Source organism: Pleurodeles waltl, chromosome 6 (assembly GCF_031143425.1).
Source record: "Pleurodeles waltl isolate 20211129_DDA chromosome 6, aPleWal1.hap1.20221129, whole genome shotgun sequence".
Taxonomy (NCBI): Eukaryota; Metazoa; Chordata; class Amphibia; order Caudata; family Salamandridae; genus Pleurodeles; species Pleurodeles waltl.
This window is the reverse complement of record NC_090445.1, coordinates 415844624-415869194: the sequence shown is the minus strand read 5'-3', so window position 1 is coordinate 415869194 and position 24571 is coordinate 415844624. Positions and strand designations below refer to the sequence as shown.

The 24571-nt window shown below is 49.3% G+C and overlaps 1 protein-coding gene across 1 annotated transcript; it reads left to right on the top strand.

Annotated features, from left to right (window-relative positions):
- The first annotated feature begins 3795 nt into the window (after positions 1-3795).
- LOC138301604 (zinc finger BED domain-containing protein 5-like) lies at positions 3796-5273 on the top strand. The gene is made up of 2 exons (XM_069242121.1): positions 3796-5047; positions 5254-5273. Exons 1-2 carry the CDS (start codon positions 3796-3798, stop codon positions 5271-5273), a joined length of 1272 nt encoding a protein of 423 aa, XP_069098222.1.
- Positions 5274-24571: the final 19298 nt, after the last annotated feature.

Genomic DNA, 24571 nt, shown 5'->3' with positions numbered 1-24571 from the left:
ATATTTTAACTAATTGTACCACAGAGAAATTGTGCTAGCATCTGGTGGATTTAAAGTTGCCTTCTCCCAGAGAGCTGTGGACAACAGCTGAGGAGTGGGTCAGAACCAGGGTGTCCAAGAAGGCCCATGGCGAGAGTCACCACAAGAATGCTCAAACTTCCCATCAGCTGAAAGAGGTGAGCAACAACAAGCATAAAGAAAGTTCTCTAAAGGCCAACAAAATTATTTTTAGGAGGGTGAGCACAGAGCCTCTTCCCGGTCCAATAGTAAGGGGTACCACAGAAAGAACTGGAATCCAAAGGCAGCTGGGGTATGCTATGACTGTCAGCAGTCTGGGCATATGCAAGGCGATTAAGCATGCCCCAAAAAGTCCCCTAGTGGTGAACAGTCCAAGGGATTGGCTAGCATTAAAGTGTGGATGGAAGTGTGCTCTGGAAAGGTTACAATTACGCTACATCAGTTTCCCTGGGTGGGGGTGGGGGGGTTATTGAAGCCCTGGCAGTCATACCACTAAGCGTGGGGAAGTACAGCCAAAGGCCTATAATCAATGGATCTGAAGTAGAGGCTTTGAGTGATACATGTGCCAGTGTCACTATGGTGGAGCTAGACTGGTTTCCCTAGGCCAAAAAGATACTCGGTGTCAGTCACCAGGTGACCATTACTGACAACGAGACTAAGCTCCATACAATGGCCTTTGTAAGCTTAGGGTGGGGAGGGGTCACTGGCCCAAAGAAGGTGGTTGTGTCCCCTGACATCCTAGTGGAGTGTCTTTTGGGAAATGATCTGGAAACGTCTGCTTGGGCAGAAGTGGAAAGGAAGGCTCATGCAAATATGCTGGGTCTCCCTGAGTGGGTATGTGTCACAACCAGAACACACGCAGCACATCAATGAAGCCAAGGGAGGTAGGAGGCTGAAATAATGACCCAAGACTCCCAGAACAAGAGAAAATGCAAGAAGACTGCAAAAGCAGCTTGAAAGAGGTCACAGGACAAGGGGGGAGTTATCCTCAGGGAGATGCCCCTGGTACCTGAGGAGGAAGCTGAAGGAGCCTGGCATGACCTGGCAGAACTTCTTAGTGCAGGGGGACCCTCCAGAGTGGACCTATGCCAAGGCCAAAAGTCATGCTCTACTCTTGAAGGCCTTAAGCAGCATGCTGCAAGGCAAGAAAAGGGATATGTCAGTGGTACCTACAGGGTCTACTGAGAAGATGGACTCCTGTATACTGAGGTCAAGGACCCCATAACAGGGGCAGCCAAACTAATGGTGATCCCCCAAGTATACAGACTTTATTCTGATCTTAGCCTATGACATCCTCTCACTACACATCTGGAACAAACCAAAACCTGGGGCTGGTTGGTTAACCATTTTTATTGACCCCAGATGTTTGAAAAGGTGAAGAAGTTTTGTCACTCCTGTGTCACATGCCAAGCTAGTGGGAAAACCAAAGTCTCCCTTAATTCCACTTCCAGTGGTTGGGACTCCCTTTGAGGGGGCAGAGAACGACATTATTGGTCCATTTGACCCTCAAACTGCACCTTGGAACAGATTCATACTAGTGGTAGTGGACATGATACTAGGTATCCAAAGGCAATTCCCCTCAGGACTGTCACTGCTCCTGCAGTGGCAAAGGCCCTCCTAGGTATCTTCACCAGGGTAAGGTTTCCTAAAGAGGTTGTCTCGGTAGAGGGACAGATTTCATGTCTGCATATATAAAAGCTATGTGGGATGAATATAGTATGAGTTAAACGTATGCCACCCCTAAGAACCTCATAAAAATGGCTTGGTTGAAGGATTCAACAAAACCAAGAAGGGCATGATAAAGGATCTCCCTGGAGAATGAGATGTGATGTCCCGTTACCTTGCCTTTTAGTTACATACAGAGAGGTGCCTCAGAATGGGGTTGGCTTTAGCCCCTTTGAACTTCTGTTTGGCCATCCTCTAAGGCAGTGGTTCCCAAACTGCGCCGCGGCACCCCGGTGCGCCGTTACAAGTTGCCGGGGGCGCCGCGCGCATTTTGGACAACATTAAATGCCGCACTTCAAAAAAAGATTTATGCGCGCGGACGTTACCTTACGCGCGCATACATTTTTTTTTCCAGCCGGCCGAGTAAAGCATGATTAGCAGCATTTCATGTTGGGGGGATTACATGAGCCCCACCTGCCAACGCCTTGCATATGGTTTCACCCGGTCCCAGCGTGATTACGTTCTTCAAACCTTCGGCATTTACAGGCGCGGCAATTCAGAAGAGAGCACTGGGACTGGGGTGTTATTGCCCCTGCGATCCTCAGCGTTGCGCCTTTGCCGTTCCTTGTTGAATTTCGGCTCGTTAGGACAGGTAATTATTATCACCGGCAATCTTTTTTCCACAAATATAATACTTTGTGTTATTATTGTTCATGTATATTGAGTTTCATTTCTTGATGACTCCTGTCTAACATTAAATGCAGGTTAATATACAGTAAAATTAATAAATTAATGAGTGAATCGCTGATGTATATTGAGTTTCATTTCTTGATGACTCCTGTCTAACATTAAAAGCAGGTTAATATACAGTAAAATTAATAAATTAATGAGTGAATCGGTTAAGAATTCATTAAAAAAGGAAAAAAGGAAAGGAAACAGACTTTCTCCACCAATGCAAACAGAATGTGGAACAACATTCCTGTATCGGCACTAGAGCCCTCCTTCAAATTAGGAAACAGCTAAAGACACACATATTTGAAGAATTACAATGATTATATCAAGGTCACGATCTACGCCTACTCTCAGAATCCGGCCATCTCTCTAAACTCGGGCACTGTACAAATACCACATATTAGCACTAATCCTGGCCTCGGGTCAGAATATAAACAAGGTGACTGCTCCTAAGGAAACTTTGAAGATAATACATTTCACAATGAAAATGGATATCTATAATTTTCAATAGTTTCTGTTATAGGGAGGCTAAGGAAACAGAGCTCTTATTTTATTACCGAGCTGAGTGAGCTGAAGGGGAAAGATATACCAATATGTATAGCTGACTGAAATAAGGACTGCATTTGAGATACATTGTGCACCTCAATATGTGGGTGTGCTGTATGAGCACAGTGGCCTTAAGAGGCTTCCAGAGAGATCCAATATATGGCAGAAAAGCTCGATCCTCACTATATTTCTGAAACTCCAAAATGTACATTTTTTCATGAAGAAATAGCTGCACTTTTTATACTGCAGCGTAGTTTAGAATACTAAATGCCGTTCATTTAAGACTTACATTTTAAGTTAATTCTGGTGGTGGTGTTGGTGGATAAGTAGTGGAGCTGATCGAGCGGTAAACATGGTTTGTAGTTTGTAATTGGGCAGTATGCTGTGATTTTTAGTATTGTGTTTTTGTGCGTTTGTTGTTGGGTAACAACTTTGCCTTGCACCATAGTTGTTAATGCCTTCCCCGATCTGTCCTATCTTGATGTTAAGAATTGCACCCTGCAGAAACCACCCCTTTTCTCAAGAAACTGCAGAGTGGGAGTGTGAACCTCAGTGCTCAATTTGTAAATAAGAATGTGCCAGTGCCCAAGGTCCTCCTCTTAAACATGGGCTGCTGAAATTAAATGTGGGAAAACGGAATACTGAGGCAGTGTAATACTAAATCCATCTCAGGCCTCTTCAATGATTTTAAAACCACTTCCTTCCCCTTCAGCTCACTCTTGCAGCTTTCTGTTTTCTACCATTGTGACACTATTTCGTTTTTCTCTTCCTCAGTCTTTCCCTTTCTTCTCTTCTCTTCTACGTGTGAACTGATTGGCATCTTTATGATTCACAATGAAGAGATTTTTAATACTGAGTTCAAGTTCGTCTGAGCAAAGTGAAGTCTCAGGTTCTTCAGAGAAAAAAGAGGATGGGAAGCGAAAAACCAAGTACAGAAAGTATGATGACAGGTATCTAGATTATGGTTTCACATGTGTACAGGTTAATAATGAGGAGCGTCCTCAATGTGTAATCTGTTTAAAAGTTTTGGCTTTAGAATCCATGCTTCCAAGTAAACTAAAGCGTCATCTTGAAAGTCTTCACCCAAATGTGGTTGGAAAGCCAAGGGAATTTTTCCAAAGAAAACTAACAGAAGCCAAGTTACAAAAGACCACTTTCTCAAAACAAGCCAAAGTTAACAGTAACGCCCTCTTGTCTTCTTATAAAGTGGCCTATAGTGTTGCACAGTGTAAAAAACCACACACAATTGCAGAAGAGCTGATTTTGCCTGCTGCTGTTGATATGGTAACCATCATGCTTGGCGAAGATGCTGGTAAACAGCTGCTCAAAGTGCCTCTTTCTAATAATACTATCAGCCGGAGGATAAACGATATGGCTGACGATATTAACGATCAGCTCATCTGTAACTTAAAAGGCAAAGACTTTGCACTCCAACTGGACGCGGCAACAGACAACCAAAAAGACACCCATCTTATTTGCTATGTCAGGTTTGTTAATGAAAAGAAAATAGTTGAGGATTTGTTGTTCTGTAAGGAAATGAAAGGTGGAACTACCGGTCAAGATTTGTTTGCGGTTGTGGATGATTTTATGGTACAGAATCAGATTGACTGGGAGAGATGTGTTGGAGTTTGTACAGACGGGGGTCGTTCAATGGCTGGATGCTACCAAGGACTTCAAGCTCGCATACGGTCTAAAGCACCTAATGCTATTTGGACACACTGTATAATACACAGAGAAGTACTAGCAGCAGGAAACCTCAGTGAAGAACTGCATAATATTCTGAAAATAGTCACCAAAGTGATAAATTTTATTAAAACAAGACCAATGAAAGCAAGATTTTTTGCTAAGCTGTGTGAAGACATGGGTGCCGAACACTCATGCCTCTTGTTCTACAGCAGTTCTCGATGGCTGTCTCTCGGTAACTCCCTGCTTAGGGTGTATGAGCTTAGGACTGAAATATACTCATATCTACACGATGATGAACATTGTTTTGCTGACAAATTTATTGATGCAGACTTTCTAATACAAATGGCTTTTCTTTCGGATCTTTTTGAAAAACTGAACACACTGAACAAGTCCTTGCAAGGTAATAATACTAACATCTTGCAGCTCTCAGACAAAGTTTCAGGGTTTAAGAAAAAAATCATCCTTTGGAAAGGCAGTGTAAGCAAAGGTGACTATAAATGTTTTCCTTCATTGGACAAGTTTCTGCAAGACAATGAGATGGCATTAAAGGAGGAACTGAGGACAGTTTTTGTTCTGTATTTGTCACAACTGCATTTTCACCTTCAGAAATATTTCCCAGAGGATGAAGTGGAGCCAATAAAATGGGTGAGAGATCCCTTCAATGCTGAGATACCTCAGCATTTCAATAACGAGGAAGCAGAACAGCTTATTGACATTTCAAGTGACTCAACATTGAAAGTACAATTCCAGTCTCTGTCACTGCTTGAGTTTTGGTGCCAAACTCAAGATGAATACCCAGTGATTAGCAAGATTGCCCTGCGTGTTTTGATCCCGTTTGCTACTTCCTACCTTTGTGAAGCTGGTTTCTCAGCAGTTGCAGTGATAAAGTCAAAATATAGGGCAAAAATTCACCTTGAAAAAGAAATGCGTGTTGCGATCTCAAAAATAACACCAAGATTTGAGGAGCTTTGTAAAGAAAAACAAGCACATCCATCTCACTAGGATTTTCCAAACATAGGCCTTTCTATTTTGTTCACATTCAGACTCCCTGGTTTTTCTTGTTAATTAAAAAACATTTACTACAGAACTTTGTTGTGTGGTTAATCTTACATGTGTTCAAAAAAGGTTGCTAATTCGTGGAAACATTTTTGGCTCTTGATATTGTATTGTTTCTGACTTAACTGAATAAAAAAAAAAGTAAACAACTTGTATTTTTATTTTGTTACCAATATGATAATACCTTCATCGCCTACATCCCAATTATTTGCAGGGAGAAAATTTGAAGTACTCCTGAGGCTGGGCTTACATCGCCCACCCGAAAAAAAAAGTAACATAATGGGGAGCCGCGGGCAATGGCCAATGTAGGTGAAGGGAGCCGCCGGTCGAAAAAGTTTGGGAACCACTGCTCTAAGGCATCCCCTGAGTTTGGTGAGGGAGGTTGGGAGACGCCTCTCAAAGAACCCAAGCTAGACATAGTGGACTATGTACTAGGCCTGCGCGCACGCATGGCAGAGTGTATGAAGAAAGCAAACAAGAATTTGGAAGCCAGCCAAGAGCTTGCAAAACTTTGGTATGAACAGAAGTCAACACTGGTTGATTACCAACCAGTTCAGTTGGTGTGGGTGTTAGAGCCTGTGGCTCACAAGGCCCTTCAGGACAAGTGGACTGGGCTCTACTCCATTATGGAGAAGAAAGGAGAAGTAACCTACCTGGTAGATGTAGGCACCTCTAGGAGCCCTCACAGAGTTCTCCATGTAAATCGCCTAAAGCTACACCAAGACAGGGCTGGCATGAACATGCTGATGGTCACTGATGGACAGGAGGAGGAAAGTGAATCCCTCTCTGACCTGTCAACAAACCCTCAAGATGGATAGGTAGAGTGGGTTGTCTTGTCAGATACTCTCCCTGTACAGAATTAGACTGATTGCAGAGAAGTCCTTAACCGGTTTGCTGAGCTCTTTTCCTTGACCCCTGATGAGACAACCTGGTGTGTCCATGATGTGTACATAGATGACAGCATCCCTGTCAAGAACGAAATATATAGAATGCCTGAAAAAGTCAAAACATGTGCCAAAGCTGAAGTAAGCACGTTGCTAGAGCTTGGGGTGATTGAACTCTCTGACCGTCCCTGGGCTAGCCCAGTGGTATTGGTCCCCAAGCCTCACTCAAAAGTGGAAAATCAGAGATGAAGTGTGGATTACAGGGGCTTAAATGCAGTCATTGAATCTGATGCACACTCCATACCCAGGGCTGATGAGCTAATAGTTGATTGGTGCAGCTGAATTCTTTAAGTGCTTTTGATTTAACATCAGGGTACTGGCAGATTGGACTCACCAAGGGAGCAAAGATGAGGTCTGCATTTTCAACACCAGAGGGACACTTTCAGTTTAAAGTGATGCCCTTTGGTCTGAAAAATGCACCTGCCACTTTTCAAAGGTTGGTGAACAGAGTCCTTTCAGGTCTGGATAGATTTAGTGCAGCATAAATGGATGATATTCGTGTATTTAGTGCCACCTGGAAGGTTTCCTGGTCCACCTGAGACACGTTTTATAGGCTCTGCAGCAGACAGGCATAACTAACAACACCAGCAAGTGCCAGATAGGGTAGACCTCCGTTGTCTACTTGGGCCACCTTGTAGGTGGAGGCCAACCTCTCCAGGCAAAGATCCAGACAATTCTAAATTGTGAGGCGCCCAAGAGCCAGACCCAAGCTAGGCCTTTCTTTCGCTTGACTAGATATTACAGGAGGATTGTGAAAGGGTATGGTAACATGGTGGCACCTCTCACTGAGCGTACCTCTAAAAAGCAGCCTTAAAATGGCATATGGACCACAGGATGCCAAAAGGCCTTTGACACCCTGAAAGAAGCCATGGCCTCATCACCAGTCCTGTAAGCACCAGACTATGGAACATAGTCTGTTGTTCAAACAGACGCTTCTGAACATGGGGTTGAGTCAGTGCTGCCACAAACAATGAGGGCCAGGATCAACCAGTTGTCTAGATCAGCAGGTAACTTGTCCCTAGAGAGCAGCATTACAGTGCCATTGAGAGGGAAACCTTTGCTGTGGTTTGGTCCCTAAAGAAGCTGAGGCCCTACCTGTTTGTGACTCACTTCATAGTTCAAAGCAATCACAGGCCTCTCATGTGGTTGATGCTGATGAGAGAACCCCAAATTGTTGAGATGGTCCAACTCCCTACAGGGTATGGCTTTTCCGTGGAACACAGTCCTGGGTCTCACCATACTAATGCAGAAGGCCTTTACAGGTTCTTCCACTTAGATGCTGAGAACTACTAGGGTGGAGGTTAGTTGCTATACACTTTTCATCTGGCGGTGCTCTGTGGGGTCATGTAGGAAAGTGCCTTTTTTTGTATTGTCACCCCCTACACCTTTTGCCCCAATGCTGATGGTTATGACACTGAAAGTGCACTGGAATCTGCTGCCCTCTCCCTAAAACATGGTGACAGCTTTAACCATCTTACGAGTCCCTAGTAAGTGGTACCCAGGACATGGGAGTCAAAGAGGTAATCAGGTCCTGAAGCACTGTTTGTGCCACCCTGAGTGACACAAATAAACAGATGACAGCAGGCCTGCTCCAGTTCGACTTTTCCCTCACCGTGTGTCGCAAGGTCAAAGCACTACCTTTAATATATGCCAGTCACCCCTAAGGTAGACCTTCTTAGCCCGGGAGGTAGGGTGCAGTATATTAAGGGTGTGGATGAATAAGTGCAGATTATGTGCCTATAGTAGCCTTTCCCATTGAAGACTATTATAAGCGGGCCATAGGCTAACATGGACTGGCACCTGGGCACCCTAAGGTTGCCAGCTTCACAATGGCCCTGCTGAAATATGTCATGTTTGATATCAAACAACTTGTCTCATTAAACCAGACTTTATTCCAAAGTTAGGTTTAATGTGACATGCACCCAGGTGGCTCCCTTAGAGGTTGCCCCAGCTTTTTCTGTGCCCAGTCTGGAAGCCTACAGCTGCTACTGTCGAGGCAGGAATCTGACCTCATGCCAGGAAGAGTGATCACTCACAGGAGTCAGAAACAAAGGCCTGCCTGGGCAGGAGGTGCTCCCTCCCCGACAGGATGCCTAAGGAAGTGGCATATCAATGCGGTGAGCTTCAAAGCATTCACCGCCTCTAATATGCAATCAGACAGTGTAGGAAAATTCCACTGTTGGCATGGTCACCCCCACCCCCACACACGAACACACACACGTTTTGCCTAGTGTTGATGCCAGCTTTGATTGGAAGTGTGCTGGGACCCTGCTAACCAGGCCCCAGCACCAGTGTTCTTCCCTAAAACAGTACCTTTGTTTCCACAATTGGCACAGCCCTGGCACACAGTTAAGTCCCTTATAAGAGGTACCAAGGGCCCTGTGGCCAGGGAAGGTTCCTAAGGGCTGCAGCATGTATTATGTCACCCTCAGGGACCCCTCACCCAGGACATACACACTGCCTTGTAGCTTGTCTGTGCTAGTGGGGAGAAAAGACAAAGTCGACATGGCACTCCCATCAGAGTGCCATGCCCACAAACCACTGCCTGTGGCATAGGTAAGTCACCCCTCTAGCATGCCTTACAGCCCTAATGCAGGGTGCAGTATACCAAAGGTGAGGGCATAGCTGCATGAGCACTATGCCCCTACAGTGTCTAAGTCAATTCTTAGACATTGTAAGTGCAGGGTAATCATACAGAGTATATGGTCTGGGAGTCTATCATTACGAACTCCACAGCACCATAATGGCTACACTGAATACTGGGAAGTTTTGTATCAAACTTCTCAGCACAATAAACCCACACTGATTACTGATTTCAGTGTGGGATTTATTGAAAGATGCACACAGAGGACATCTTAGAGATGCCCCCTGTATGTTAGCCCAACTGCTAGTGCAAGGCTGACAGGTCTGTGCCAGCCTGCCACTTCCAGATGAGTTTCTGACCACATGGGGTGAGTGCCTTTGTGCACTCTGCGGTCAGAAAAAAAGCCTGTCCTGGGTGGAGGTGCTTCAAACCTCCCCATGCAGGAACTGTAAAACCTGGTGGTGAGCCTCAAAGGCTCAAGCCTGGTGTTACAGTGCCCCAGGTCACTCTAGCTAGTGGCGATGCCCGACCCCACTTTTGGCGGCAAGTCCAGAAGGATAATGAGAAAAACAAGGAGTCACCGCCCCCCTCCATTTCCCCTCCAGCCAGGTCCACCTCTAAGGTGACCAGAGCTGAAGTGACCTCACTCCTTGGGAAATCCTCCATCTTGCTTTGGAGGAGTAGGACCAATAGGGATAGGGATGTGATCCCTTCCCAAAGGGCTACTGCCCGCTGACCCTAACACACCCTTGAATTTAGTATTTGGAGGCGGCCCTGAACACAGCTCTGCAGATTCCTGAAGACCTCAAGAAAGAAGGACTGCTGAGCTGAAAACCCCGCAGAGAAGAGGAGACACCAACTGACTCGGGCCCAGCCCTACCAGCCCGTCTCCTGCTTCGAAAAGCTGCAGGAAAGGAAGCAACATGTTCTGCAGGACCAGCAACCCCTGAAAAGCCTCAAGGGGACTGCCTGCATCACCAAGGACCTAGAAACTCTTGTGGACAGCAGACCTGTCCAAAAAGAAGATCAAGAAACCAACTTTAAAGAGACTCTCACCTCAATCCAGAAGCGTGAGTCCAACTACTCTGCACCCGACGCCCCCGGCCCATGTCCAGAGAAACCAACTATCCAGAGAGGACCCCCAGGGGACTCCGATGATGTGTCCACCCCGGGCTGACCTCTCTACACCCCACGACGATGCCTGCAGAGGGAATCCCGAGGACCCCCCTGACCGCGACTGCCCAGGATGAAGATATCCAACACCTGGAGAAGCACTGCACCCGCAGCCCCAAGACCTGAGAGAAATTGACCACCAGTGCAGCAACAACCAGCAGGAAGCCCTCACCCTTGCCCAGTCGGTGGCTTGCCCGAAAGGGCCCCCTGTGCCCTGCCTGCAGCGCCTAAGTGACCCCCGGGTCCCTCCATAGACTTCTATTGAGAACCCAACACCCTGTTTGCACACTGCACCTGGCCGCCCCGTGCCTCTGAGGGTGTGTTTTTTGTGGCTACTGGGTGTCCCTCCAGTACTTCTCCAACCCCCCTAGTCTGCCCTCTGACAACGCGGGTACTTACCTGCCAGCAGACTGGAACCGGAGTACCCCCTGTGTCCAAAGGCGTTCACGTTATCTTGGCTCCTGTTTGACCTCTGCACCTGACCGGCCCTGTGTTGCTGGTGCTGAGTGTTTGGGGGGACCTTGAACCCCCAACGGTGGGCTACCTATGCTACGGAGACAGAACCCGTAAGTGTGGTACTTACTTCAGAAACTGTACTTCACTTACCTCCCCCAAGAACTGTTGAAAATTGCAGTGTTCACTTTTAAAATAGCTTTTTGCCATTTTAAAGAAAACTGCGTACAATATTGATTCCATTTAAAGTCCTACGTATTACTATGCAAATTACCTTTTATTTGATGTACTTACCTGCTAAATGAATCTGGTGGTTCTAGAAATAAATTAACAAAAGACATTTTTTTACAGAAAAACCTACTGGCCTGGAGTCATTGAGCGTGTGTTTTCATTTATTGCTGGAGTGTGTACAACAAATACTTAACACTACCCTCTCATAAGCCTAACTGCTCGACCACACTACCACAAATAGAGCATTAGTATTATCTATTATTTCCTCTGTCAAGCCTCTTGGAGAACCCTTGGACTCTGTACACACTATGGCCCTCATTACAACCCTGGCGGCCGGTGTTAAAGCAGCGGTAACACCGCCAACAGGCCGGTGGTAAAAACAAAATCAAATCATGACCACAACGGAAACCGCCAACACATACAGCCACTTTAACACTCCAACCGCCACAGTGGTAGCAACAAACACCGCAGCGGTAACTGCCAACATCCAGGCGGAAATCAATGTACCTCCCACTCCATTACAACCTGCCCATCCACCAGCTTTTCCGGGGCGGTACCAACGCCATCAAAAGCATGGCGGAAACAGTACTCTGAAGGGAAACGACTCACCTCTCGACACTCAAGGAAGAACCAGGACACCATGGAGCCCGAGCTGCAGGTGTTCCCCATGCTGGTGTATCTTCTCATACACTAGGAACATGAACGCCGGTGACGACGAGCACAGTGAGTACTACACCTAGCACACAGGAGAGGGGGGGAGGAAAAAGAGAGTGACACACGCAACACCCCCACACCATACACACAATCACATGCAACAACATTACATATACACCCCGTAACACTCAGGAATAACACAAGGACAAAAGGAATGGAGTCAAATGAGTGTAATATAAGTAATACTTAGAAATACGTTCATAAAGAAAAAAACAGTATGTACAATATATACAATATATAAAAAGGGTGGGAAAATGCCCACTCAAACATTGTCCGTGGCCCACTGGGCCAAAACACATAGGCCAAGGCCGCACTTGACTCCTGCCTCAATACGGAGAGAACACTGCAGGGGCATCAGGGTGAAAACACACAGGCACCTCAGGGGGACTGGGAATGGGGGGGAACCTCAATCAGAAGATGGTACAACGCCACTGCTCCTGGAGGGGGCTCCATGCCCACTGCTTGGTCCTGGGGAGTTCAAGGCCAGTCTCCCAAGTGGGTGGGTTGCCCACTGCTTGGTCCTAGGGAGTGCAAAGCCACAGTCTCTCTAGTGGGTGATTTGCCTACTGCTTGGTCCTGGGGAGTGCAAGACCACAGTCTCTCAAGTGGGTGGTTTGCCCACTGCTTGGTCCTGGGGAGTGCAAGGCCACAGTCTCTCTAGTGGGTGGTTTGCCCACTGCTTGGTCCTGGGGAGTGCAAGGCCACAGTCTCTCAAGTGGGTGGTTTGCCCACTGCTTGGTCTTGGGAGTGCAAAGCCACAGTCTCTCTAGTGGGTGGTTTTCCCACTGCTTGGTCCTGGAGAGTGTGAGGCCACAGTCTCTCAAGTGGGTGGTTTGCCCACTGTTTGGTCCTGGGGAGTGCAAAGCCACAGTCTCTCTAGTGGATGCCTTCTTCCACTGGTTCTGGAGGGGGCCTTGTGCCCAGTGTGCTTCATCCTGGCAAGGAGGGGCTGAGTGGATGCCTTCTTCCACTGGTTCTGGAGGAGACATTGTGCCCAGTGTGCTTCATCCTGGCAAAGAGGAGCTGAGTGGATGCCTTCTACCACTGGTTCTGGAGGGGGCATTGCACCCTGTGATGCAGATGTTTTGGAGTGCTAGGTCACAGTCTCTCACCTGGGTGTCACAACGACAGCTTTTGCAGGGGCCAGGACGCACTGCAGCCCATGTCGTCACCACTACACACTGCTCTCCGGTGGTGACGGCTGCTCAGTGAATCGCAGTTGTGCTGCAGGTGGCGGTGCTGGCAGTGGTGGTGGTGGCCTACAGGCCTTCATCTGCAGCCTCGGACAGCTGCCCACTGGGGCTGCTGCTGCTGGCAGTGGTGCTGCTTGCGGCAGTGCAGGTGGCGGTACTGGCTGCGGTGCAGGTGACGGTGCTAGCTGTGGTGCAGGTGGCGATACTGGCGATTGTGGTGGTAGCCTTCACCTGCAGCCTCGGATGGCTGCCCACTGGGGCTGCTGCTGCTGGTAGTGGTGCTGCTTGCGGCGGTGCTGGCGGTTGTGGTGGTAGCCTCCAGGCCTTCATCTGCAGCCTCGGACGGCTGCCCACTGGGGCTGCTGCTGCTGGCAGTGATGCTGGCTGCGGTGCAGGTGGCGGTGCTGGCCGCAGTGCAGGTGGCAATACTGGCAGTGGTGGTGGTAGCCTCCAGGCCTTCACCTGCAGCCTCGGACGGCTGAAGTGCTATGGTTGGTGTTCTGTGCCCCTTCCTGCCCTTGGCAGATGGTGGTGCCTCCTTGCTTCTGCCAGCTGGAGTCTTTGACTTGGCCTTGCTGGCTGGTTGTGCCTCCTTACCCTTGCTGGATGCGGTCCCCTTCTTGCCCTTGCCAGGTGGCAGACCCTTCTTGGTCTTGGCAGGTGTTGGTGGCACACTGGCTGGGCTGACGGGTGCCTCCTTGGAGCCTCTCACAGCTGCAGAAACCACAGCGGCCTTGGACTGGGTGGCTGAGGTGCTTGGCTTGGTTCTGGCCACACTGGCCCGAGGTGAAGGGGGTGGGGGGGAGTAGAGAAGAGGTCAGTGTTGGCGAGGAAACATTTCTTAGGGACACTGGGGCGGGAAGAGGGTGAAGGTTTGGGAGTGGAGGAAGAGGGAGTGGTTGTAGGAGGTGTCAGTCTGCTGTGTTTGGGTGCAGGTGCACGAGCTGGATGCTGTTGTCAGGTGGATGGCTGTTGGGTGAGTGTGTGCTTGCATTTGTGTACTTTGGGAGGATGGGTCACAGACACAGTGGGAGAGGACACAGGGGACATGTGCATGAATGTGGGGGTGGTGACTGCCAGTGAGGGGCGTGTAGTGATAGGCATGATTGGTGATGGAGGTAGTGGATGAGGATGTAGTGAATGCAGGTGTGAGTGGAGACGCTACTGGGAGGGGGGTGGACAAGGAGGAGGACACAGTGGAGGCATTAGATGTTGGTGTGTCTGCATGGGGATGGTGCTTGTGTCAGTGCCTGTGAGATGAAGTGTGGTGCTTGTGTTTGCCTGAGCCACTTCTGTGTGTTGATTTGGGTGATTGCTGGTCTGAAGGTGGGCTTGGAATAGGTTGGGGTTGAGGGGATTGGGATTGGGTAGAGGAAGTTGGAGGGGGAGGCTGGAGACAGGGACAATGGCTGCCATCAGTGCGGAGGCCAGAGCCTGGAATGCTCTCTGTTGGGCCGCCACGCCATAGGGAATGCCCTCCAGGTATGCATTTGTTTGTTGCAAATGCCTTTCAACACCCTGGATGGCATTCAGTAGGTTGACTGTCCAACAGTGAGGGATCTCAGGAGGTCAATAGCATCCTCACTGAGGGCAGCAGGGCTGACTGGGGCAGGGCCTGAGTGGCCTGGGGCGAAGGAGATGACCACCCTGCTGGGTGAGCTGGCACAGGAAACACGCTGAGGGGCTGCTGGGAGGGTGGTGGATTGGTATGGGGGTGGCGGCTGTACCTGTTGTTGGAGTGGGCACAGAGGTGTCTGCCACCGCCAGGGAGCTTCCATCGGAGGAGGAGCTGCTGTCTGTAGTGTCCCCTCCTGTTTCTATCGTGGTGCTCCCCTCGCCCTCCGCCCCACTGGTGCCCTCACTGTCGGTGGATTCGGCCTCCAGGCCCATGTGGGATGCAGCTCCCTCCGTCACCAGTGCCTCTGCTCCTCCGCCAGATGATGCTAATGCACACAAGGACAGGAAGACAAAACAAGAAGGGGGGAGAGACAGAAGATAAACTTGGTCAATGCCAGCAACAACACTACCGTTGGCATACATAACACACAGGGATCAGCCCTATGCACTAGGCCATGCACTACCAGTTACAAAGCTAGTCACCAGCCCATGGGGTACATTGCCTAATGCCATTAGCTGCACACCTGAAACCCACAGGACCCTACCCAGTGGTAGATGCCCACTAACACTACTGGTGTTGGAGTACTTCAGAGCCTGCCCAACAAGGGACCTACCCTGCCATGTTCGCCCTGGCCTAGGGGCACCCACAGCCCACATCCCCCACCCAGGTAAAACCTTAACACGCGCAAAGGCATGATTCTGAACCTGTACTCACCCCCTTGTGGCTGCTGTGATGCCATCAAGCACCCATCCAACTCCGGATAGGTCACTGCCAGGATGCGGAACATCAGGGGGGGTCAGGGTATGACGGGCACCCCTTCCTCATTGGGAGGTCAGCCCCAGCTGGGCCTCCGCCGTCTTCCTTGCACAGCGGCGCAGGTCCTCCCGCCGTTTGCGGCAGTGGGTGCTCTGCGCATCAAAGACCCCCAGGGTCCGCACCTCCTTGGCGATGGCACGCCAAATACAGTTTTTCTGATGGGCAATGACCTGCAGGAAAATATGCATAGGAAAAAGGATTAGTCATACCGTCTGGACTGTTAAACTCATGGCCCACAATATCCCTTCCATCCCCTTATGCACAGACATTGACCACCAGACATGCAGCACTCTGCCCAGGGCCCCTCAGCCCCCCCTACACGAGCCTTACACACACAGCAATCCATGCATTCATGGCCCACGCATCATGTTCACAGTGTACTCACCTGTTTGTCTAGAGGACCATAGAGTAAAGTGTACTGGGATAGGACCCCATCCACCAGTCTCTCCAACTTCTCCGAAGTAAAGGCAGGGGCCCTTTCCCCAGACACTGGAGCCATTGTCTCTTCCAGACACAGGTCACAGCAGCACTTGCAGTGTAGGTCCTCTCCTGTTGAAGGTCAGGTACCAAGCGAGTGAACAGAGAGAAAATGGTGGGCACGTCCGTGGCGGTGCGTACCATCACTGCAGGCGTACTTTGCCATTGGCTCCTGGAACCCATAGGGCCAAATGATAACCAATGCGAAATTGCGCGGCGGTCATTGACTGCCGACCGCAACGGCGCACAATGCCAGCGGAATTACCTAATTTTCACTTGTCTCTCCTCACAGGGGGCACAGGCCATGGCACCTAACTGCGTCACAGCAGACATTGGCACATCAACTCACATATGTGTGAATATGATCCGCTGAGGATGAATAGGAGATGGAGACATCCCCCTGTATACAGACCCCTGGTGGACCTGGCGATTATGGAGGACAGGCACATTATCCGGACCTCCAGACTTGATAGGGCCACAATCCAAGAACTGTGTGCCCAATTGGAGCCAGACCTGATTTCAGCTATACGCCACCCCACAGGTATCCCCCCTCTGGTGCAGGCTCCATTTCCTGGCAGGTGGTTCCTTCCAAGCGACAGTGGCCATGGCATCAGGGATGTCTCAGCCAATGTTCTCCAAATTGCTGACCAGAGTGTTGTCTGCCCTACTGAAACACATGCACAGCTACATCATATTCCCCCAGGTGGAGGATTTGGCCACAGTGAAGGCTGACGTTTATGCCCTGGGACATATCCCCAACATCATTGATGGTACACATATAGCATTTGCCCCTCTCCCCCCGGAGAAATGAACAAGTGTTCAGGGATAGAAAAGGCTTTCACTCTCTGAATGTGCAGATGGTGTGTTTGGCGGACCAGTACATCTCCCATGTGAATGCCAAGTGACCTGGCTCTGTGCATCTGTGGCTAACAGGATTCCCTCAATATTTACAGGTGACTCTGGGTACCCCAACCTCTCATGGCTACTAACCCCAGTGAGGAATGCCAGGACAAGGGCAGAGGAACGTTACAATGAGGCACATGGGCGAACAAGGAGGATAATTGTGAGAACCTTTGGCCTCCTGAAGGCCAGATTCCGGTGTCCTCCATCTGACAGGTGGATCCCTGTACTACTCACCCAAGAAGGTGTGCCAGATCATCGTTGCATGTTGCACAACCTGGCCTTGAGAAGCCAGGTGCCTTTTCTGCAGGAGGATGAGCCTGGAGATGGTCGTGTGGCAGCGGTGGAGCCTGTGGGCAGAGACGAAGAGTAGGCAGAGGAAGAAGATGCGGACAACAGAAGTACCCTCATTCAACAGTACTTCCAGTGACACACAGGTAAGACACTGTAACTTCACCTTCCATTGCAGTTTTGTGTTTGACATTGAACACAACAGCCTGATTTCCCTATGTCTATGGCCACTTACTGTACCCTTTGGTATCTCTATTTTCAGATCTCTGTGAACCTATGCTCATACCTATGTATATACCTATGTTAATATTACAGTAGATTAGAAATGCAATGTTTACAGTTTGTGAAAATAATATGTGTCATATAATCCACAGACTCCATACATGAATTTGTTCAAAGGGTGTTTATTTTGGTGATAATAAGTGGAGGGGATTTTGCAATGGGCTGAGTTGATGGTGGAGGAATGTCCAGGATAGAGTCCAGTCTATTTGTATCACAGGTGCATTGTCCAAGGGGGCATAGGAAGGGGAGCAATGGCAGTTCAAGGTGGACAGGGTGACAGAGTGGGACACAAGGGTGACAATCAGGAGAGTGTTATTTCCTGGTGGGGGTCTTGGCAATGTACTCTGGCTTCTGCCTGGATCGCAGAGACCGTTTGAGGGATGGTTCTCCTTCTGCAGGGGGAGGGGTGTTGGTAACCTGTGAGTCCTGTGGCGGGCCTCTTGTCCACTAGCGCTGGCGGAGGTGGAGGGCTGTTCTTCAGTGTGGCTAGTGTTAGGGGCCCGTTGGTGTGCCACTGCCTCCCTCATGGTGTTGGCCATGTCTGCCAGCAACCCTGCAATGGTGACCAGTGTGGTGTGGACGTCTTTCAGGTCCTCCCTGATCCTCAGGTACTGTCCTTCCTGCAGCCGCTGGGTCTCCTGCAACTTGTACAGTATCAGGCCCATGGTTTCCTGGGAATGGTGGTATGCTCCCAGGATCCCTGCAAGTGCCCCGTGGAGAGTGGGTTCCCTGGGCCTGTCCTCCCCCTGTCGCACAGCGGTCCTCCCAGCTTCCCTGTTGTCCTGTGCCTCTGTCCCCTGAACCGTGTGCCCACTGCCACTGACCAGGTCCCTAATCGTCCTGTGTTTGTAGGGTTGCCTGGGGTCCTTGTAGTGGTGGACACACTGCTGATTGATGTTTCCTGGGGACAAAGGTATGGGCCCGCTGGGTGGGTGCTGTGCTGGTGTTTCCTGAGGGGGGAGGCTCTGTGGTGGTTTGGGACTGTGGCAGGCCATGGACTGTCCAAAGGTCCCTGATGGGCCAGGTTGGTCATAGTGATCCAGGCGTGCAGAGGTGCTGTCATCACTGTGGGCCTCTTCTGTGGGGGGACTGGATGTGGCTGGCACCCCCTCTTTGGTGACGCTGAGTGGGGGTCCTGTGGGGATGTAAATACGGTGTTATTGTATCTGCGAGTGTCATCTTGTGCACGGATATGTTTCCCTCTATGGCTGTTATTAGCAAAGCAGCTTTGGCTTGTGTGAGTTGTGCTTGGTTTGGCTAAGTGATTGTCACTAGTGTGCATGCTGTGGTGATGGGTGTCCATGCACGTCTGTGATGGGTGTCCATGGATTGGTGTTGCATGCAGGGCTTGGTATTGGGATGGATGGGTTGTGATGGTGGGGTATATGTGAGGTGGTGGAGTGATGGGGGTGAGGGTAGGGATAGGAGTTTGTGACGGCATGCAGGTAGGGTGGGGGCTATAGTAGTAAAGGTTTGACTTACCAGAGTCCAGTCCTCCTGCTACTCCTGCGAGGCCCTCAGGATGCATGATCGCCAAGACTTGCTCATCCCATGTTGCTAGTTGTGTGTGTGGGGGGGGGGGGGGGAGAGAAGATGGGGGTCCACCACCAGTCCTCTGTACAGCTACCTGGTGTCTTGCAACCACAGAACGCACCTTCCCCTGTAGGTCGTTCCACCTCTTCCTGATGTCATCCCTTGTTCTGGGGTGCTGTCCCACGGCGTGGACCCTGTCCACAACTCTCTACCATAGCTCCATCTTCCTAGCAATGGACGTCTGCTGCACCTGTGATCTGAATAGCTGTGGTTCTACCCGGATGATTTCCTCCACCATGACCCTTAGCTCCTTCTCAGAGAACCTGGGGTGTCTTTGTGGTGCCATTGGTGTAGTGTGAGTGGTATGTGTGAGGGTGTGTGGGGTGATGTGCTGGGGTGAGTGCTGTGAGGTGCGTGGATGGTGCATGGGTGATGGTGTTATGTGGCTCCGAGTCAGTGGGTGCTCCTGGCTTGTCTCTCTCTCAGTTGGCAATATTTTTTTGTTGTTGTAAGGGGTTGTGGGTAATGTGAGTGTGTGTTTTACAGTGGTGTGGGTGTGGGGTGTGTATGTGTGTCAGGTGTGTGTAGTTTGAATTGTCCAATGTGGTGTAGTTTTGTTAGTGGGTGTGTATTTTGAGCGCAGCAGTGTGTATCGCCAATGGTTTACCGCGGTTGAATGACCGCTGCGGTGATTCGTGGGTCATGATGCTGTGGGCGTATTTCTGTTGGCATAACGGTGTGGATTTTAGAACCGCCAGTTTATCACTGACGTTTGGGCTGGCAAACTTATGTGGGTGTCTGTTTAGTGGCGGATTTCTCTGTGTGGGTCATAATACCAGTAAAGGTATACCGCTGCCGTCAGGGCGGCAGTAGGTGGCATTTACCGCCAATGTTGTATTGAGGGCCTATATCTCATTTTGATATAGTATATACAGAGCCAGCTTCCTACATACGGCCTCCCAGAGGAGGACAGTGCTGCCCCCCTCCCACCAGGCACATTTGCATCCAGGGAGGTCGGAAAATTAGGAAGTCAGAAGGCTTACACCCCTAGAAGGCAGGCCACACCTCTAGGGTAGGCTCCCTGGTCTGTGCAGCTGAGGATAGGTTCTGTCATTTTGAGAAGGGGAAAAACGAGGGCCCTGGGTAGAAAAGGAGACACCCCCAGATATGGTCACTTCAGGGATGTTAAGCCACTGAGACTAGAAGCCCATTGGTCACTAGCTCCACACCTCTAATGTCCCTAAATCTAGGATTTTTAAAGGGCACCAGAACCTCAGATCTGATTCTACTTGCAACAAAGGACAAAGAAAAGACCCAAGTCTGCAACTTCAGGACCTGCACAAAGAAACAATACAAAACTCTGCACCTGTGGCCGTCACCCAGCAACTGCATGACTGTGACTTGTCCTGGACCAGAGACCGGTTCCAAATGCAAGAGAAACTTCTCTGAGCACCAAAGGGAACTCCAGAACTCTCTTCGACTAGAGATACTACTCCCCTGCAATCCGCAGGCACCGACCACTCTTGGAGCCCAAGTATCACTGACCAGTGGGCCTGTTGAGGGCTTGCCCAAAAGGAAATGGTCTAGTGCATTGTAGGAAACGTAGTTCTGCCCTCCAACAAGTTTCAGGTGGCTATTATTTTCTACCAGACTCCAGGACGTCGAAGTGACTGTACACTGTTTGCTGCTGCCAAAGGTTATTGGTGGTTAGTCAGACTACCACTGCCTTTGGTCGATGCTGCACCTCGAGGGAACTCTGCAGCATCTTTAACTACCCAAACCAGTGGCTCAGTTTTCAAACTTTTGCATCAGTTTCCTCGCAAGGACCAGCTAAGTAGTATAACCAGTACCTGCAACTCCCACGTTCAGCACCAATGACAGCCAGCACCACTCTGCACCCAGCCCACAGGAGCCAGATAAAGTTGTACTGCCTGGTTAATCTTGGACCAGGGATCTTCAAAGCAGCTTAACCTCCAGTGGGTTACCCTGAACTTGACCTGCAAGTGACTGTCACAAGTGTGTTTTTCCAGCATCCATGGCTCCCGTCTTCAGTACCAAGGACACCCCGGACAACTCTGCACCCAGGCCGCATGAGCCATGTAAAATTGTACTGACTGCTGAACCCTGGTCCTGGGACCCGCATCAGCTTAGTCCCCCGTGGGCTCCACTGAACTCGACTTGCAAGTGACCGATTGTCACTAGCTGAATTTTCCAATGACGGCAACCAGCTGTGTATTTTCATTTTAAAATTCATAACTCCGGTTATACATATTTGTTTGTATTCATTTTGGTGTCTACATTTATATAGGAATATGCTCTATTTTTATAAATTGGTGTTGGATTTCTTTGAGTCGTGGAATTTACTTATCGTCAATGTTAGTGCTCAGTAATGCTTAACACGTTCCTATAGTAAAGCCTGACTGCTCCGTGCCACACTAACAGGACTGAGCTAGGGCTTTATTAGTGTGAATCCAAAGGAATCAGTTTGGGGTATTGTGAGAGTATTGCATATTGATACCTAACCAGCCTCACTTCATAATACTCCACTTTCCTACACTTCCCTTGTTGGTAAGAGACATGCCTTCAAAGCCAAACAGATCGCTCAACTTCAACAAGCTGATGTGGAGCGGAGACTCTGCTAGATACTAAAGTCCTCTGAGCTCCACCTCTCCCAGCTTGCCACCCCAACCTATGAATGACACATCAGTCATCATTGTGAGTTCTGGGTGGAGAAAGGAGAGGGGTCTGCCACTGACCCAACAGTGGTTGGTCAGCCACCACCACTGCAGATCTTTTTGAGTACCTTCCAACATATGAACCAGGCTGGAGAAATTTCCCTGATGTTGTGGCACTGGGGCTTTAGGGCTCGCTGCAGAGTCAGCATATGACAGCGGGCATGTGTTACCAGCAGGATGCAGGTGGTCTTGGGGCCCAGCAGAGTCAGTCTTACCGATATTCAGGATTGAGGATGAAACATCAGAATTATAGCCTGAATATCCTGGACTCACCGTTCTTCCAGATTGGCTCAAAATGACACTATGCCCAGAATTGCTCAGATGAAAGGGGACGCCTGAGACAGTTAGGTGTGACTTGGGAATGTTGACAGTGAACCCCAGTAAATCAGGAGGACCACTATAGTCTGGAAGTGGGCAATGACTGCCTGGGGTGAGTCTGCCTTCAGCTGCCAGTTGCAGTGGCAGCAGTAATCCACCACCCAATTACGACACACATTAACAAAATTGCCAGAACAATGCCAAAAATCTGACACTGTCAGGTTTAACGACAGCGGCAGAGAGGCAGTCCCACCACCCACACCGCCACAGCGGAAAAAGACAGTTCCCCAACACGACCCACAAACAGCACAGCTGTCATAGCGCAGCAGTAATCCATTGGCGGTCGGGTCTGCCTCGGCCGTAATTGAACCTCCACTACAACACACCACCACATTGGCCAATTTGAATACTCGCACCTGAAACACATCCACACACCACACCTCTCCGCTATAAAACACACACACAACCCGTGCTACGACAAACAACTGACATACATAGCACGACCACGCTGAAGATCGCACTGCACACAGACACCTGCACACCTCTCATGCATCACACTTCACTCAAAATATTTTACACAAACACACACATCACACTCACCATGTGCTGACAAAAGCACCCTCGTTTCACCGTTGACGAATTAAGGACCATGGTGGACAAAATCATCAAGGTAGAGCCACAGCTGTTCGGGGCACAAGTCCAGCAAACGTCCATGGCAAAGAAGATGGAGTTATGGCAGAGGATCATCGACAAGGTGAACTCAGTGGGAAGCCACCCATGCACAAAGGAGGACAAACTGAAGAGGTGGAACGACCTGAGGGGGAAGGTGCGCTCCATGGTGTCCAGACACTAAATCGCCTGCATGAAGACTGGCAGTAGGCCCCCACCTCCTCCCCTGGAGATCACATCATGGGAGGAGAAGGTCTTGGCGATCCTGCACCCTGGGGGTCTCACAGGAATCCTTGGAGGACTGGAAACTGGTAAGTCATCTATAAACACCTTGTATTAAGAATACCTGTAATGCATGCATCGCCAACACCTGCATGACCACCCTACCTCACTAACACCAATCCCAAAGTCTACACACCCAAATGCACCCAATGCATGTACAGCATGAAGCGCTACAACTCCCACAACGCATCACCCTTTTTCCACCTAACAATGCGCACACACCCTCGCATAACTACACCTGATTACTGAGGCATGACATATAGCACTCATCTTGCTGTCCCTGTAAAGTACATCAGGCAATTGTGAATAACAATCCCTGTCATCCACAGGACTCACAAGCAACTATTGAGCCACCCCTATAGCTGAGGAACCCCACGCAAACGTGGTCGCAGAGCCAGATATCCTGCAGGGACTGAAGCCAAGACCTACCCCACTGCCAGGAAATGAGCCTCTCCAGAACTCTCTCCCTTGGGTGCCACTGAGACACCTTGTTAACTGTCTACTGCCATAGCCCTGTTTTTAAATGCCACCTGAACACTGGACCTGTGCTACCAACTGCTTGACCTTACAGACTGATGTTTTTGAACACCATGGTTCCACTGCTTTACACCCTATTCACCCCTTCGTAAACCCAATAAATACACTTACACACGTTATGGTGTTTTGAGTTTACTCACTGTAATAGTGCAACAAATATATGACATGTCACATAAATTGAGTGTTAATACACAGTGAAGATGTGAATGTATCATCTTGGCATTCAATTCCCTGCGGCAAAGTCAGTGTCCATACATCCATACGTCCTTAGGTAGGGAAGAGTAGTCAAACATCATCCACTGCACTTCTATAATTGATAGCACAGAAGGTACATCACATATTAGTGGCACTGTTGCCAACAGTATGCACCTGCATATACGAATGGTTATACGATTTACACTGTAGATATAGACATTGATAGACAATCCAATGCTATTGCACAAATGACCACAACCCTGTTCGGGTACTAAGAGAAGTTAATTGCATCTAACAGTAATGAACTGGGTAAGACACACTCATTGTAGTTGTACTGCACAGGCACAGCTCACACCCTTGTCTGCCAGGTATTTACATAATTTGAAATCACAAGAAGGAGCAAACTATGCTAATGGACATCCGATACCAGAATGTAGAAGTCACAAATGTGTGAGGAAGTATATAGGATGTCTGAAGTATATGCAACAAAGTCAGATGAACTAGATAACCTCACAGTGGGACTGTTGACCTACTTGTTAGACCACTGTTGTATACACTCATCTCATACCCAAATGTAATGAACACCTACTCATATCAGGAATGGATAAAAATGTACACCCAACCTGTACTCCAACATGAGACATGGTAAATATAAAGATGTACCTGCCAGAATGTTAACTGAAGTACTTCTGGCTGATCTCTGTCCATGTGCCTATATCTTCCTCATCCCCATCTTCGTCACTCATATCTCCTCCCTCCTCTGCCACCACATTGCCCCCAACTCCTCCCTCCTCAAGCAATGGGATATTCCTCCTTAGTGCCAGATTACGGAGCATGCAGCAGGCCAACACAATCTGGCCCTCCTTCTGTGGTAAGTACTGCTGGGACCCCCAGAGATGTGTATACATCTGAACCTTGCCTTC